This window comes from Onychostoma macrolepis, chromosome 01, assembly GCF_012432095.1.
Source record: "Onychostoma macrolepis isolate SWU-2019 chromosome 01, ASM1243209v1, whole genome shotgun sequence".
In the NCBI taxonomy this organism is placed as follows: Eukaryota; Metazoa; Chordata; class Actinopteri; order Cypriniformes; family Cyprinidae; genus Onychostoma; species Onychostoma macrolepis.
The window spans coordinates 25,516,963-25,534,652 of record NC_081155.1 but is presented as its reverse complement, the minus strand read 5'-3'; the positions used below and the strand labels follow the sequence as shown (position 1 = coordinate 25,534,652).

Sequence of the window (17,690 nt, the reverse complement as noted above, 5' to 3'; positions counted from 1 at the left end):
GACGGTCAGCAGCTCCAACCTGCCCGCCCACTCTCCTATCCCTATTTTGCTGTTTTAAAGGATCGGTTGTACCGAGTGACACAAGACACTCAGTCAAAGCAGGTTACAACCCAGTTGTTAGTACCTAAAAGCCGCCGGGAAATGCTATTCCAGGCGGCTCATTGTAATCCGATGGCGGGTCATTTAGGGCAGGCAGCAACACTAAATCGTCTCATGGCCCGGTTTTTTTGGCCGGGCATTCACGAGAATGTGCGCAGGTGGTGCGCGGCTTGTCGTGAATGTCAGTTGGTGAATCCACCGGCCTCCCCAAAAGCGCCTTTGCGCCCTCTTCCTCTAATGCAGGTCCCCTTCGAGAGAATTGGTATGGACCTCATCGGGCCATTGGAACGATCAGCACGCGGGCATCGCTTTGCATTAGTTTTGGTGGACTATGCAACCCGATACCCTGAAGCAGTGGCGCTTCGCAACATTTCAGCGAAAAGTGTGGCGAACGCACTGTTTTCTTTAATCTCCCGAGTGGGAATCCCGAAAGAGATTCTCACTGATCAAGGCACGGCGTTTATGTCACGTACGTTACGCGAACTGTACGAATTGTTGGGCAGTAAATCGATTCGCACCAGCGTCTATCACCCACAAACGGACGGACTGGTGGAACGATTTAACCGCACATTAAAAACCATGATTCGGAAGTTCGTCCATGAAGACGCCAAAAATTGGGACAGGTGGCTGGAACCCCTCTTGTTCGCCGTGCGGGAGGTCCCGCAAGCCTCCACGGGGTTTTCCCCCTTCGAGCTTCTTTATGGGCGTCAGCCCCGCGGGGTGCTGGACGTCCTGAAAGAAACTTGGGAGGACGGGCCTTCTGATAGCCGAAGTGAAATTCAATATGTGCTGGACCTGCGAACAAAACTCCACACTTTGGGGCGGCTGTCCAGGGAGAATTTGTTACAGGCCCAGGACCGGCAAAGCCGGCTGTACAACCAGGGGACCAGGCTACGTAAATTTGCACCGGGAGAAAAAGTACTTGTATTGCTTCCTACGTCTAGCTCTAAATTACTCGCCAAGTGGCAAGGACCCTTTGAGGTCACACGGCGAATTGGGGATCTTAATTATGAGGTAATTCGTACCGACAGGAACGGAGCACACCAGATTTATCACCTCAACCTCCTCAAAAAATGGAGTGAGGCGGAGTCAGTGTTGCTAGCGACGGCAGTGAGCGGAGAGGAGGATCTTGGGCCAGAGGTAAGCACCAAGCCACAATCTCTAGCTCTGGCCCCTGGCGGTGACCACCTCTCGCCCTCGCAGCTCACTGATGTAGCTAAGCTACAAGCCGCGTTTGCGGATGTGTTCTCGGCCCTGCCGGGGCGAACCAACCTCATACAGCACCACATAGAGACCGAGCCGGGGGTGGTGGTTCGCAGCCGGCCATATCGTTTACCGGAACACAAAAAAAAGGTAGTTCAGGCAGAATTAGAGGCAATGCTAGAGATGGGAGTAATAGAGGAGTCCCACAGCGATTGGGCAAGCCCGATAGTTTTGGTACCTAAAACGGACGGCTCTGTACGGTTCTGTGTGGACTATCGCAAGGTGAATGCTGTGTCGAAGTTCGACGCATATCCAATGCCGCGAATCGACGAACTGCTTGATCGGCTAGGTACAGCTCGATTTTATTCGACACTGGATTTAACTAAAGGATATTGGCAGATCCCCTTATCACCTTTATTCAAAGAAAAGACAGCCTTCACAACGCCGTTCGGATTACACCAATTCGTTACGCTTCCGTTCGGGTTATTCGGGCGCCGCCACGCTTCAGCGCCTCATGGATAAAATTCTGCGGCGCATGCAGCATATGCCGCTGCATATCTGGATGACATTATCATCTATAGTAACGACTGGCAGCGGCATATGGGGCATTTGCGAGCCGTACTGAGTGCGCTGAGGGGGGCCGGACTGACGGCTAACCCGAAGAAGTGTGCGGTTGGGCGTGTGGAGGTCAGGTATCTGGGCTTCCACTTGGGCCACGGGCAGGTGCGTCCCCAAATTAATAAGACCGCAGCGGTTGCGACCTGCCCGAGACCCAAGACCAAAAAGGAGGTGAGGCAGTTCCTGGGGCTGGCGGGATATTACAGAAGGTTTGTACCTAATTATTCGGACCTCACCAGCCCGCTGACTGACCTCACTAAAAGGAGCGCCAGATCCGGTCCAGTGGACGGAGCTGTGCCAGCAGGCTTTCACCCAGGTAAAGGCTGCTCTGTGTGGCGGGCCGCTTCTGCACTCTCCTGACTTTTCTCTCCCCTTCTTGCTGCAGACAGATGCGTCGGACAGGGGGCTTGGGGCCGTCCTGGCCCAGGAGGTAGAGGGTGAAGAACGGCCGGTGCTGTACATCAGTCGCAAGCTCTCTAAGAGAGAGACGATGTACAGCACCATTGAGAAGGAGTGTTTAGCGATCCGGTGGGCTGTTCTCACCCTCCGCTATTATCTCCTGGGACGGGAGTTCACTCTCTGTTCGGACCACGCACCCCTGCAGTGGCTCCACCGCATGAAAGATACCAATGCGCGGATCACCCGTTGGTATCTGGCCCTCCAGCCCTTTAAGTTCAAGGTGATCCACAGGCCGGGGGCTCAGATGGCTGTAGCGGACTTCCTCTGCAGGCCGGAGGGCTTCCCGGCCTGAGTCGGGCGGTGGGGGTATGTGGCGAGGGGGGCGTGGTTAGCAGGATCTGCAGCGGGAGAGAGAGACTGGAGAACGAGCGGTGAGTAAGTGGGTCAAGTACAAGATGACATTCACCTGTGTCTCGTTCTAGTGATTGGCGTGGAGAGATTCAAAAGCCACCGTAGGACAGACGGTGGCAGAGAGGGACCAGACTGAGGACTCGGGAGGGAAAGGACCATGACTGAGCAGAGACTCACCAAAGTGCTGTGAACTTATATGATTTGAAAGTGCCGGAGTGCACAACATTTATTTTTGTGAACACGTAATAAATTTTCCCGAGCCTCAGTTACGCCGACTCCGACTTCTTCCTTCCTTCTTCCGAACTTTGTTACAAAAATAAAGTACACATCTTCACAAAATCTCTCTTCTTAAAATATATATTTATGCCTGTTTTTCTGAGCTAGCATGTCACATTACATTTCTGTGAATTTTACAACTGGAAGTACTACTTTAAACAACCATCTAAATTGGCAATAGTTCACATTTTCTGTGTAAAAAAGAGGTGAATGTAGACTGAAGTGCATTTCTGCAGCTACTTTATAAAAGGTTATCTATGGCTACAGCTATGATGTAAAGCAGAGACCGTGGAAAAGGAAGTGGTGTGCTGGATGCACAGGATTAATCGTGCCCTATGCTACTTCAAGGATTCTCACAACCTGACTAGAGAGGCTGCAATCGATCAGTCTAGTGAAAGAGGAAGATATTTACAGCCATAGGGCATCAGTGAGGAAGGAATATACGCTTCTGGCTAAAAATCAGAAGGTTTTCAGTTAGTGCTTTGAGGCAAAAGGATTCTTGACTGTAGAGTTATGCTACTTCTTGAAAAGTTCAATTATTTATAAGATTCCCATAAGTTACCACACTCACTAGATGCCAAAATCCAGTGATGCAACACTCTTTAAACACATAATCCAGAGATTAAAACATGTTTGCTAACTGAAATAATACAATAATAAAGGAATAGGTCACTCAAAAATGAAAATGTGCTGAAATTTTACTCACCCTCAGGCCATCCAAGATGTAGATGAATTTGTTTCTTCTAAACAGATTTGGAGAAATTAGGCATTACATCACTTGCTCACCAAATGTCCATCCCCTGTTGTCCTCACATCAAAATCCAACCACATATTCGTTTAGAACTGTTTTGGCCTGTTTTAGCTTGTAAACAGTGCTTGACCTGTGCATATTTCTCTCCTGATTCTTTGATTTTCAATGACTTTTTCACTGGAGAAAGAATTATTATGGATTATGGACTGGTATTTTAGTCAGAAGCATCGGTTTAAAGTTCAAATGTAATAATGATGGATTTGTTTCTTACAAACACACAGCTTTTCACTTTAACTGATAAACTGAGTTGTGTGGATTACTTGTGATGTTTTTATCAGCTGTTTGGACTCTCAATCCGACGGCACCCATTCACTGCAGAGGATCCATTGGTGAGCAAGTAAAGCAATGCTAAATGTCTCTAAATCTGTTCCCATGAAAAACAAACTCATCTTGTTCATGAACTGAGGGTGAGTAGATTTTCAGAAAAGGTTTATTTTTGGGTTTAATATTCCTTTGAAACAAAATAAATAAACAAATAAATAAATAGTGGCTGAAAATATAAATAAAATATGAAAAATATTATCATTATTATTATACAATTAGAATTTAATAAAAACAAAAACAATATTTTTTGTAGTCATGGAGTACTCTTTTGGTGAATAAATTGACCTGTGTGTCTGAGTGGGAGAAGACATCCCACCTGCAGATGGCGATATGACGTATGGTGCCAGTAAGATTACTCATACATACTGTACAAAGACAGGCACAAAAGGAACTGAATGATGGTTATATTTACACATAAACCTTGTTCAATTTTGTTACTGTGTTACGTGCATGTTTGTTTGATTCATATATGATCATGAAGCAGAAATGAAACTTCTGAATCAGAGAAGGGGATTCTCATTCATATTAGACTGTACATGTAAATACTTGTAGCCTTTCGTTGTGGGTCTCCTGCTTGTTTCATGAAAGTGATTCACGTCTTAGACACAGAGGCAGATTAAGACACTTAAAGTTGGGTAATAATTTTTCATTAACCATTTTATAATGTAGCCTATATGATATCTACTGTCTTTCCCACAGGATAAAGACTTCAGATTACATCTAAATCATACCATAGAACAGTTGATTCTGCTTTGCTTTCATTTGTAAGTGTTTACATTGGTGAAGCACAGACAAAGTAACTGCCAATATTGTGTCTCAAATTCAACTCCACATTGACTTCTTTTATTACTGAACTTTTGTGTAAAAACAATATCACATTTGAAGTCCTCTGCTGCCCTCCTGCTATGGTTCAATTAACAGAAATTCATTAATCCCAATTCTAATCATATCACCACATGGTATGCTTACACACTGATAATCTGCTATAAACAAAGAAAAAAAAAAGGAAAGATAGAAAAAGGGAAAAAGGAATGAAAGAAATGGATCCTAGTTTAGTCAATGGCCTTTGGGACACAATCAGGAAAATATGGACTCACAATGATCCCAATCAGATGGACAAACTATTATTTTAATAACAACCAAAAATTATGATAATTATAATCATAATTATTATAATCAAGACAATCATCATTAGCTCTCCATGGCTGGCCGTAATTATATTGGTAATCTGCTGAAATTCTGAGTTTTTTTGTTTTTGTTTATTTAAATTGGAGCAGTCACAAGGCTATTTATTTGGAGGAAAAAAAAAGATTTCCCAGGTTATGTTCAGATTTTGAATTTCATTATGTCTTAATTCATTATGAATTTAATTATATATCTTCACTACATAGTCAGTGTAGAATAAAAAGTATTGAGCTAACTTCTCATTTCAGTGCAATTAAATTACACAGCGGTTCAAAGTAATTCTCCAATCAGAGTGTTGTTCACCTTCAGGGGTGGAGCGTGATTGGCTCTTGAGACGGAGGGAGGGTCTGAATCGGGTGCGGTCATTAAAACTCCAACTCTTCTGGACCTTGGCAGGACTCGACCCATCAGTGCTGATCTCAGCTCCAGGCGAACGTCTGTCTGTAACAGATGTCTGCCTGCTTTTAATGCTCTGTCCACGTGGGCTTGCCATTCTTACCCGGTCCTTAAAACTCAGTTTCTGACTGAGAAGGGAAAAAAGAGAGAGAATAAGAAAGTGGAAGAAATAACAGCACTTTCCTTCCTGCCATGAGCCATGAGCCATGGCAATGACCATCAAAGAGCAGCATGAAGTACAAAAAGTGCAGAGGCCAAGTCATTTTTTATTAGTTCTGCATTGCTTGCTTAGCCCCCCATAGTATTAGAAGTGCAGTCAAACAAACACTCTAAACAACCATTATGAAAGAGCCCTTCAGGTATAATATTCCAAGACAAAATCTAATGTAAGATGAAAGACTCTAGAGGAGCATCAAGAAAAGAGGGATAAAAATCCTTCAGAAGTAACTATAATTTTCCATGAAATCTCTATCTATCATCCATCTTAATTGATTTGCTTCAATGTGGCTTGAAAGAAAGTATTTTCACTTGATTACAAGTATATTATTCAGAGTGAGTTTAATTGCTCTCTTATTGTATGAAATGTGAGTAATGAAATGTATTTTTCATGCATGGCTATTAACATGGCATGGTCAACATTGTAGATCATCTTTGCTAATTTCAGTTATTAAAATCTCTAACAATGAATATTATTTAGTCACGTATGAATTTAGAGATGTTCACAGTTCACTGACGCAGAGTCCAGATCAAGTCTTTATTAAAGGTCAAGTTTAAGTCAAATCTCATATATGGCGAAACTTGTGTGAAATTTTGCAGGCAAAAATGTGAATTGTCTATTGTCAATAATGCTCACATTAAGGTCACTTTCAAACCAAACACCTTTCTGTTGGTCAATCCGATGAAATTGCGTGACCAACTTAAACTCAATGCGAAATCTGTGTGAAGATTTCTATTAAAATGACTGGATTTCGAACAAAAAATTGTAAATGTGACCACACTTTTGGGTCAGATTTAATAACAGCTTGCACCAGTGCAAACAGATGAGTGTTCTATAGAACACTCATGAGAAATCATTATCTGTATTAAGTTTAAGAGAAAATACAATGCAGTCCTCTCTATTTTAGAGAAAACAATAGGACAGCTGAACATGAGTCAGAGAAAAGAGCAGCGGCCACTCAAAAATGCAGCACTGCAGTGAGTCATCCACTTCTGCTCAATAATGTCACATTAGCAACCATACTAATTATGGTATCATTGCCTCTTGGTCATTGATGAGTACTGCATCATAAATGAGTGGATGGATGGTCGTTTCACACAAACAACTGGTCAGAACCCACAGAAGCACCATATCCAAACACCTCTTTGAAATGTTCACTCTCAGACAATTGTTACAGACAAATAGACGAATTTAATTTATTTGTTCTGCACTTAATAAATTCATAATGACGTGGAAATGATTTTGTTCATACTGTTACGGCTCAATCTGCAGTTCTATCTTAGTAATTATGCAAATAAAACCACTATCCTCTTCCTGTTATCTGGACATTAGTAGCTGCGGTGTAATGCAGTCATTCAAACAGTCTGACTTGACTTTTCTCATTATTTCTCTCTCTAATTGAAGTCAAGGCCCCCAATAATCACATTTGTCTGGTAAGTGACAAAACATGAAAACATGAATAAATCTCAATTATTTGCTATTCCATTACATCTGTTTAACGTATACATGACTGATGAAAATTAGAGTGCACTTCATAACAGATGGCCGTAAACAGTCCCAGACATCAGAGGGAAGACGATTTTGTGTTAGCCGAGCTACTGATCAAACATAGAAGCCTGTTTCCTCCTCCGTAAAAAAGGAAGCGTGAGATGAAGCTTCAAATAAGAAATAAAGTCTCAATTGTGATAAAATCACATCGTCGTGATATATAAAGTTGCAAATGCAAGAAACAAAGCCATAAGTGAAAGCTAACTGAATAAAATCAAATTGCAAATCGCACTGTAAGATATAAAGTCACAACAGTTACATGGAATATATTATATATTATTAAGTCAAATTGCAAAATGTGATTTAACATTTTGAGATTTTAAGTCACAGTTAAAAGATATGAACTCACAAATATTAGAAATATAGTTGGAATTACAATAAATAAAGCCTTGTTTTAGGATAGAAAGTAACATTGTGAGACAAAGTCGCAATTACCTTTTTATTCCAAGGAAGAAACAGGCTTCCATAGTCAAATGAGGTTTAACACAAGCATAACAACAGCAATGTTTCAAATTCTGTCTCAGTTGTTAATTATTTATAGTATACAGTATATAAGATATGAAACAATACAAACCTTGTAGATGACTCTCCTTGATCCTTCCTTTGGGTGGTGTAGAAAGAGAAATACATAAAAGTGAGTTTTGTTTTTCAGTGAATCTTCAGCTGACAATGAACTACATATCACAAGAGTTTATTTCACTGGATCCAGTTTATCATAAAACACTTCATGCATACTAATGCAACAAAAGCAACAGGCAGTTCAAAACATAATGCATGGATAAATGCAACCATTAGCATATACATGCATATCAAAACATGCAGTATATTGCATGACATTAAAAAGCTCAAGCATACAAATGTGCCATATTTGAAGCCCTACTAAATGACTAGTTTATTCTCTGAGTAATGCTTTTTAGCAGGTCTATTTACATTTCATGGTCCTATGTGATATAAGTGCGTATATGAATGACAAGCTAAAGGCGCTGAAGTCTTTTTCTTAATCAGTTAGACAATTTGACTGCTGCTAATGCTATTTACCAAGACGGAGGACTGTTCATGCACTTCATCTATAATTGGGCCATTATAACAGAATGTGGGCATAAATGCGAAATGGAGAGAAACATTACTGTCCATTCGCATCGTTTTTTCCCTTTCACTTTGAGGGAAAGACTGCAATCAGGTGATTTCATGGACAGCTAGCCCTACATTAGACCTGCTATTGTCCGTAACAATGGATCCTGGTTTATAATGATTTTTGTTGATGACTATGAACATATCAGAAAAATCCGAAATGGACAATGTACTTTTTTTGAATGTTGTAATGAAGAGGACATGAAAAGAAGAATGGAACGTGTGGGAGGCAGGCACAATTATGTTACACGGGGGAATCAAACAAATAGAGGGAAAGAGGAAAGTTTTCCTCTGTGGAAATATAATGAATGAAGCGAGGGAACAGACAGGAAATGCTGCCAGGGGTTTGTACCTACTTTGTAGGACTGCAGGTATGTAACGCCTTCAAATGAGGTTTCCAGGTAGCAACGGAAACCGAGTTCTCATCAGCCGCATAGCTACGCCACACACACTACATGCAAAAATATATAAAACCAAAAGAACAAGGGACAAAGGAAGAAGAAGAAGAAGAACAAGCCCATGGAAGAGAGAGAGAAGGGGAAAAAAAACAAAAAGGAAAAAAAAGCAGATTAGTAAAAAAACTACACAGGTTTTTTTTCGGTCAGAGCAGGCACCCATACATGCCTCAGGACAGGGACTGTAGACTCATAGTGACGCCAAGTGGCCTCAAGGTAAGGACGACTACCATCGGTGGAGTAATATCGCCACGCAGCCTTATTCAGGGTTAGGAAGAGTAAAACATTGTAAGCAGAAATATAAAGCGCACTCGTACACACACACTCACTTTTATTTCTATCATTATGGGGACATTCCATAGGCGTAATGGTTTTTCTACTGTAAAAACTGTATTTTCTATCCCCTTACCCTAACCCTAAACCTACACCTAAACCTAAACTTTCTGCTATTTTAGATTTTCAAAACACTTCATTCTATATGATTTATAAGCTGTTTTCCTCATGGGGACCAAAAAAAAAAAAAAGGTTCCCTCAAGATCAAAATTTACTAGTATTACTATACTTGTGGGGACATTTGGGCCTCATAATGTAGGGAATACCAGGTACACACACGCACACACATTCTTGCATATGTGATTTACAGGGACTCTCCATAGGCGTAACACAAAGGTTTACATGTTTTATGAGGACAATCACCCAATGCATTTTGCAACAAACTCTTAATTGCTGGTATCAAAACCAAATCTGTCTATATTAAAACCAGCATGTCCAAGTAAATAAAGTCTCTTTGCTGTGAAGTGAACCATATTTGTCTGTTAGGTAAGACTATCTGCAGTCTCAGCCATTTCATAAAAGATTTATCAGGCAACAAAAGACCGTTGTGGTGCATTCAGACACAAATAACAGTTATAAAAAAAATATATGAGACCATTAGTACTCTACTCAGAGGCATGACATTTAACATAAAAATCTCTGTCATAAAAATGACACTATAAACCAAATTCTATTGTACAGGATTGTGTAATATCCCCAAATGTGAGGGCAGATGTAATGACTCTGGTGTCTGACCTGTATGAGGCAGGCAGCAGGGTGCCTTCTCTTCTCAAAGTGCTTCTGTCTGTGCTGTTCTTGAACCTTCAGGGCAAAGCCGAACCCAAAATACCCTGCAATGCAAGTAAAGTAGAACCATGTCACTAATGCTACAGGGCGCGGAAGATGTTTTATGTTGGGGGTGCTGTGGGGCTAGAGGCTATTTCAAAGTCTATTGCGTGTCGCGATAGAGGCTATTTACACTAAGTGAAGATAGCGGTATTCTTTAGTGATATGCTATTTACACAGTGCAAATAGCTTTAGATTCTGTTTATTCTGTTAAAATAGCAGGATCCTGCTAATTACTTATTGTAAATATTGAATAAAAGGGTATGATTAATTGTGGCGAAAAACATTATTAGAGAAAAACATTACTTATTGCAAATAGTGGCAATTATCTGCACCTCTGCATTGTAATACATTATAAAATAGTATGCAACTTATTGAGTATAATTTCTTAATTTTATTTCAAATTATTAAATGGATGCCACCTTATTGGGACAAAAGCTCTCCCTACACCTCGGGTGTAACCCTTCCCGATGCTTTGTTCAAATTTTTTATTATTTCCTTCATTTTTATTAAAAAATAAATCCTCTTCTGATGTGATGTGATTTGAAATTTAAAAAGAGAGAAAAAAAGTTCGCCAAAGGGCAGATTCGAACCCCGGTCGATTGTGTCAAAATTACAGTAGCACGCGCTTTACCATCTGCGCCACTGAATCAGACAATTGACAACTGTCTTTTGCAAATTTCACTATCCCAATCATACGTTTGTGGGTGGAGTTAGTGTAAGCCTCTACCAACAACATGGCTATTTGCACTTTTTATATTCCCAACAATTAAACAGTTTCCCACAGAAAAAAACAGGGGGTGCTGCAGCACCCTCAGCACCCCCACTTCCCACGCCCCTGTAATGCTATAGTCTAGAGGTAACACTTTACAATAACAGTACATGAATTATCATGTACTAATACCTTAATTAATAATTACTTGACTATGAACTAATTACTAAGAGTTAAGACATGTATTAATCAAGAACTAATGAAGAACTAACTTAACTATGACATGAGTCATATGAATTACCGCATGAATACCACCTTAATTACATGTTAGTTCCTGCATGTTAGTTAATGTATTAATTAACACTTTGGGGTAAACTAAATCAAACATGCTCTAGAAGAAAGATTCATGAAAATGGCACATTGCAAAATTGTTTATAAATTTTCCACCTGCAGCTATGTCACAAACATCAGTGAATGACAGTGGATTTCTTGCAATATTTACGTTTAACCTAACTCATCCAACGCACAATGATGCATTCATAATTAAAAACAACTTTATCTCATCCTGTTTTGAGTGATTCCACTGCTGCCCTCCTACAATAATGTATTCATTAAGCAGATGCAATTTTCCAAATTAAAATCAGTGTTAGCATAGAGTTGATGGTTATGTTATGGATTGGTTTACTGTCTTTATATCATAATAATGCACTGAAATCAGACGTTTGTCTTGTGTTCTTGCTCTTCTTTTGGGCCACTATTGCCCCTTCAAAATGTTAACCTTCCTCCTACCGTTCAGTTCCTTCTCCATCCAAATGCAGCCACATGACCTCTGCACTTCCACTTTTTTACAAACCACCAAAAACACCAAATATCTGATTTAGATGAGCTGAATATGTATAAAACATGTGTAATTGATAACTTTTAAAGATGTGCCCTCCAAGACAAGTCATGACATGATACATTGACAACTCATGAATTCATGTTAAGTTATAAAAAATATATGAGACCATTAGTACTCTACTCAGAGGCATGACATTTAACATAAAAATCTCTGTCATAAAAATGACACTATAAACCAAATTCTATTGTACAGGATTGTGTAATATCCCCAAATGTGAGGGCAGATGTAATGACTCTGGTGTCTGACCTGTATGAGGCAGGCAGCAGGGTGCCTTCTCTTCTCAAAGTGCTTCTGTCTGTGCTGTTCTTGAACCTTCAGGGCAAAGCCGGAACCCAAAATACCCTGCAATGCAAGTAAAGTAGAACCATGTCACTAATGCTACAGGGGCGCGGGAAGATGTTTTATGTTGGGGGTGCTGTGGGGCTAGAGGCTATTTCAAAGTCTATTGCGTGTCGCGATAGAGGCTATTTACACTAAGTGAAGATAGCGGTATTCTTTAGTGATATGCTATTTACACAGTGCAAATAGCTTTAGATTCTGTTTATTCTGTTAAAATAGCAGGATCCTGCTAATTACTTATTGTAAATATTGAATAAAAGGGTATGATTAATTGTGGCGAAAAACATTATTAGAGAAAACATTACTTATTGCAAATAGTGGCAATTATCTGCACCTCTGCATTGTAATACATTATAAAATAGTATGCAACTTATTGAGTATAATTTCTTAATTTTATTTCAAATTATTAAATGGATGCCACCTTATTGGGACAAAAGCTCTCCCTACACCTCGGGTGTAACCCTTCCCGATGCTTTGTTCAAATTTTTATTATTTCCTTCATTTTTATTAAAAATAAATGCTCTTCTGATGTGATGTGATTTGAAATTTAAAAAGAGAGAAAAAAAGTTCGCCAAAGGGCAGATTCGAACCCCGGTCGATTGTGTCAAAATTACAGTAGCACGCGCTTTACCATCTGCGCCACTGAATCAGACAATTGACAACTGTCTTTTGCAAATTTCACTATCCCAATCATACGTTTGTGGGTGGAGTTAGTGTAAGCCTCTACCAACAACATGGCTATTTGCACTTTTTATATTCCCAACAATTAAACAGTTTCCCACAGAAAAAAACAGGGGGTGCTGCAGCACCCTCAGCACCCCCACTTCCCACGCCCCTGTAATGCTATAGTCTAGAGGTAACACTTTACAATAACAGTACATGAATTATCATGTACTAATACCTTAATTAATAATTACTTGACTATGAACTAATGAAGAGTTAAGACATGTATTAATCAAGAACTAATGAAGAGTTAAGACATGTATTAATCAAGAACTAATGAAGAGTTAAGACATGTATTAATCAAGAACTAATGAAGAGTTAAGACATGTATTAATCAAGAACTAATGAAGAGTTAAGACATGTATTAATCAAGAACTAATGAAGAGTTAAGACATGTATTAATCAAGAACTAATGAAGAGTTAAGACATGTATTAATCAAGAACTAATGAAGAGTTAAGACATGTATTAATCAAGAACTAATGAAGAGTTAAGACATGTATTAATCAAGAACTAATGAAGAGTTAAGACATGTATTAATCAAGAACTAATGAAGAACTAACTATTCATGACAAAACTTAAAATATTTAAATAAAATAGTTATGTCTTAACTCTTCCATTAGTTCATAGTCAAGTAATTATTAATTAAGGTATTAGTACATGATAATTCATGTACTGTTATTGTAAAGTGTTACCAGTCTAGAATTGGACAACAGCACTTTCCACTATCAACAAGCAACAGTATTATATTTTATGTTCACATTAACATACAATGTGTGTATTAACATATTATGTCACACTAAATTCTTACAAAGTTTGTCTTGTTACTGCAATTTAAGAAGTACTTAAGAAGTTACCATTTAAGACGTTAATCAGTTGATCAGTTAAATCAATTTTTGTTATTAATATATACTAGTAAATTCCAAGATTTTGAGTTTGTACTGTACAACCATGTCAATTGCCTGTAACTTGAAATATTAAGCTAACTCATGCAGTTTGAATGTTGTTTGGCTATTATTATGAATAGTACAAAACCACCAAATGCTCTGGAAACAATAAGTACCATGAAGCTTGCAGGCAGGAAGTTGTAGCTTTAATTGAACTAACATGCCTGGTCAAACTCAGCTCCCTCGACGTTTGTCATTTCATGATAAAAAAGTGGAAGTCCAAAGGGGTGAGCTGTTTCATTCGAAATTAGAACATCCATTTCCACCATTTCCATCAACTCATTTAGGATGATTTGTAAATTTGGCTGCAAACCTTGTTGCTCTGACAGGTTAATCAGCCAAACTGCCTTTCCATTTCACAAAGACACCAAATAAAATTCTGCTTTAGGAAAATTTATCAGCCAATAATAAGATTTCATTGTGTACAGAAGGCTGAAAACCAAGAAGAACATTAGCGACTGTCTCAGTTATGCAAATTATTTTCTTTATTGGTGTATCTGGAGAAGTGACAAGATAAACAAACACTGGATTAATACTGTAGGTAGTGTAAGGAAACAAGGTATGAGAAGGGTTTACCGCAGGCAGAGTGAAGAAGGAGATCCCAAGCAGGGCAAAGCCAGCAGATAGCATTCGTCCAGTCCAGGTTTTAGGAGTCTTATCTCCATAACCTATAGTAGTGAGGGTGATCTAATAAAAATAAATAAATACAAGAAAAAAACACAAGAGGGTCAATAGAGAATATTCGAGTTTGTATCTGTGAACTACAACTTATAACTCTTACTATTAGAAGAGAAAATAATAATTTATGACAGAAAGTTCCTTTAGGATAGTGCAAACAAAATGTAATTTATATATATATATATATATATATATATATATATATATATATATATTTTTTTTTTGTATTTACATTTTAAATTTGATTCTAATACATTTATTAATATTACCACAAACTGCATAGGCCCAACATTATTCAACATTATTAAAATTACATAAACTGAACAAAAACAATTCTGGTTTCTGAATGTCTCTTTAAAAATTCACGCTCTAACCTGACAATTTTTAACTGCATAAAACACATCATGGTCAACATAAAACATGTTTAACTTCACTGCAAGCGAGCTGTGTTTAGTGTAGTTTGGGTTATTTTTCTTTTCACCTTGTGAAATTTTGTTTATGGTTTTTGGGGGTGATAGCAAGCAACTTCAAGCATTTATCTATTGACAGATTGAATTTGTGTGACCTCATCGTGACCTCATCAGAACAGATGTGCTAGATCATTTTTTTTAATACTTCTGCATGTGTTTATCTCTTTACTTAAACGTGTATTTGTCTTTTTCTTTTGGGTTGAAACAACCTGTATGAGCCTGAAATCTATTCTCTGAACCATCAAGGGCATCCAAGTGAGACCAGAGATGGCGTTTGTCATCTCCATGGAAATGGAATCTAATGGGCCTCCGTATAACCTTTATGAAAAAGGTTTCAATTTGCCAAACAAGGTGGAAGGAAATGATCAAAAGGCTGAAAAGTGCGAGCCTGAAATTATTACTGAAATTTGATATCACTGATCATATTAAACCGAAACGTCTCACAGTTTTCCAGTAATGTTGGACATTAGCAAGAGCGGCCAAAATTACCCAGGAATAATTGTTTTAGAGTCACAGAAGTGCTACGTATCTGGCACCACAAGAACTTCTTTTGTAAAGCTCTGGTGAAATGCACCACTGTGAAGAGATGTGAGGTGTGGAGACTCACCGTGCCCCACCACAATGCATCCGCATAGGTGGCAAAGTCTTTATTGAACTCCTTTTCCACCAGATAAACCAGGAAAGAGGAAAAGATGAGCACAAGGAACCCAATGTACCAGGCAGTGACCAATTCCTGTTAGACAGAGAAGCAGATACCGACATTTAGAGGACACCAGGATGATACTTACAAAAGTACAAAAAGTACTTCAGAATATGATACAGTAGTAACTCAAAAGCAAATAAATCTTATTCTTATTACCTTGCTGTGTGCATAAACTACAGATCCCAGAAGCTTCCAAGTTCCTCCACGGCGGTCCATGCGTACCATTCGCAAGATCTGTAAGAACCGTAAGCTTCGCAGTGCAGATGTTGCAAAAATGTTGCTTTGACTCCCAGCCGAAACCACCGCAACAGAGGCAATAAGCACTATAATGTCTGACGGTTGGGTAAAAGAACAGAAAAAAATATGTCAGAAAACATTTTACAAAAGTAGTATATCACAGGAGATATCAACTGCCATGTGTGTTTTAACGGCATATAAAATTCTCAAATATTTATTTAGTTAGTTACAAGGTCCTCTAGACAGTTTAATTATGACTGGTTAAATGTTTTTGCATTTGGCAACATACCAGTTTCATTTCTCTCATCTTGTTGCCAGGCCAGTTATTTTCTATGTTATAATGCACTATTTTGCTTAGTAGATAATAAAAGAGATAATAAAATAAATAAGCAGTAATAAGAAATAAGTGCATTAGGGTGTATAATATGTAGACAGCTGGTCATTATAATAATTTCTGAGCCCTGATCACCCATTTGGAATAATGACATTATTCCAAATGGGTGATCAGGGCTCAGAAATCGTCTTTTTAAGGAGATTTAAAGAGCTACACCTTCTCATTAAGACAAAGCTGTCTGTTTTAAAATGTGAGGTTCTTAAAAAAATAAAAATAAATAAATAACCTACATATTTTTAATCTTTGAAAATGGCACTTGATTTCCTCGGTGACCTGTCCTTGTAATAATTATACTGTAAATCCCATTGGACAAGAGAATCCAATAATAAATAAATCTCAAGCTTTTTTGGACTTTAAGGCCACCTATTATATTTCGTCCAGCATTTCATCTGTAATTATATCAAGAGTTGCTTTTCCTGCAATGGTTTTTTAATAACAAAAACTGTGAGCATAGTGAATTAATTGACTAATGATTCACTTTCCAGAAGTTTCAAGAATTGCATGTTCTTCAATAAGAACACTGAGTGGAGAAAAAATATTTCAGATTACATCTTAATTATTTTTAGTTTTATTAATTTAGAATAATTTTAATCTTAGATTTAGTGCTGGGCAATGATTAATCGCGATTAATCGCATCCAAAATAAAAGTCTACATAATATATGTGTGTACTGTGTTTATTTATTATGTATATATAAAGACACACATACAGTATATAATTTGAAAATATTTACATATCTTTAAATGTGTATATATTTATGTTAATCTAATTTATATGATATATAAATATATTTAATACATAAACATAACATGTGCAGTCACGATTAATCGCGATTAATCGTTGCCCAGCACTACTTAGTTTTTAAGTGTTAGTATTCTGAGACCTCCTAGTGGACTCAGACTCCGTGGTTGACAACACCGCTGAACATCAATGAAACATATATCTTTTGTTTATAATACGTGAATGTCTCATTATCCTGAAAAACTGAAAAAATTTAGTTTAATTCAGCTAATCTCTTCAGCTCAAACTAGACAAATTACTTCTCAAATGAGAGCTCACAGAGGAACATAGCCATTCTGTTCATGTAAATTGCAGTATTGAAAAGAGTGATTTCCAAACTATTCTTTTGCCCATATTCTGTGGGGAAAAGAGTATTGAGGGAGGGGAAAAGAGAGAAAGAGACAGAGAGGACAAGCGAAGGACACGGGAAGTTCACACAGAAACCACATCCACTTGGAGAAGCGACTCCAAACCCTCAAAAAACACAAACAACTCCAAGGCACTACTCAACTGCAATAATATTTTCTTTCTCTTTCTGATCCTCCCTCTAATTTCTCATATACTTTGTAGTTGGTGAA

General features: G+C 38.4%; 1 protein-coding gene across 1 annotated transcript in view; it reads right to left on the bottom strand.

Annotated features, from left to right (window-relative positions):
• kcnq5b (potassium voltage-gated channel, KQT-like subfamily, member 5b) overlaps positions 1–17,690 on the bottom strand; it is a 106,498-nt gene that overhangs the window by 10,422 nt on the left and 78,386 nt on the right. The window contains 7 exon segments of the mRNA XM_058766519.1: positions 5,630–5,850; positions 8,062–8,088; positions 8,975–9,069; positions 12,091–12,186; positions 14,428–14,538; positions 15,607–15,732; positions 15,859–16,034. Of these exon segments, the coding sequence (XP_058622502.1) occupies positions 5,630–5,850; positions 8,062–8,088; positions 8,975–9,069; positions 12,091–12,186; positions 14,428–14,538; positions 15,607–15,732; positions 15,859–16,034 (852 nt within the window).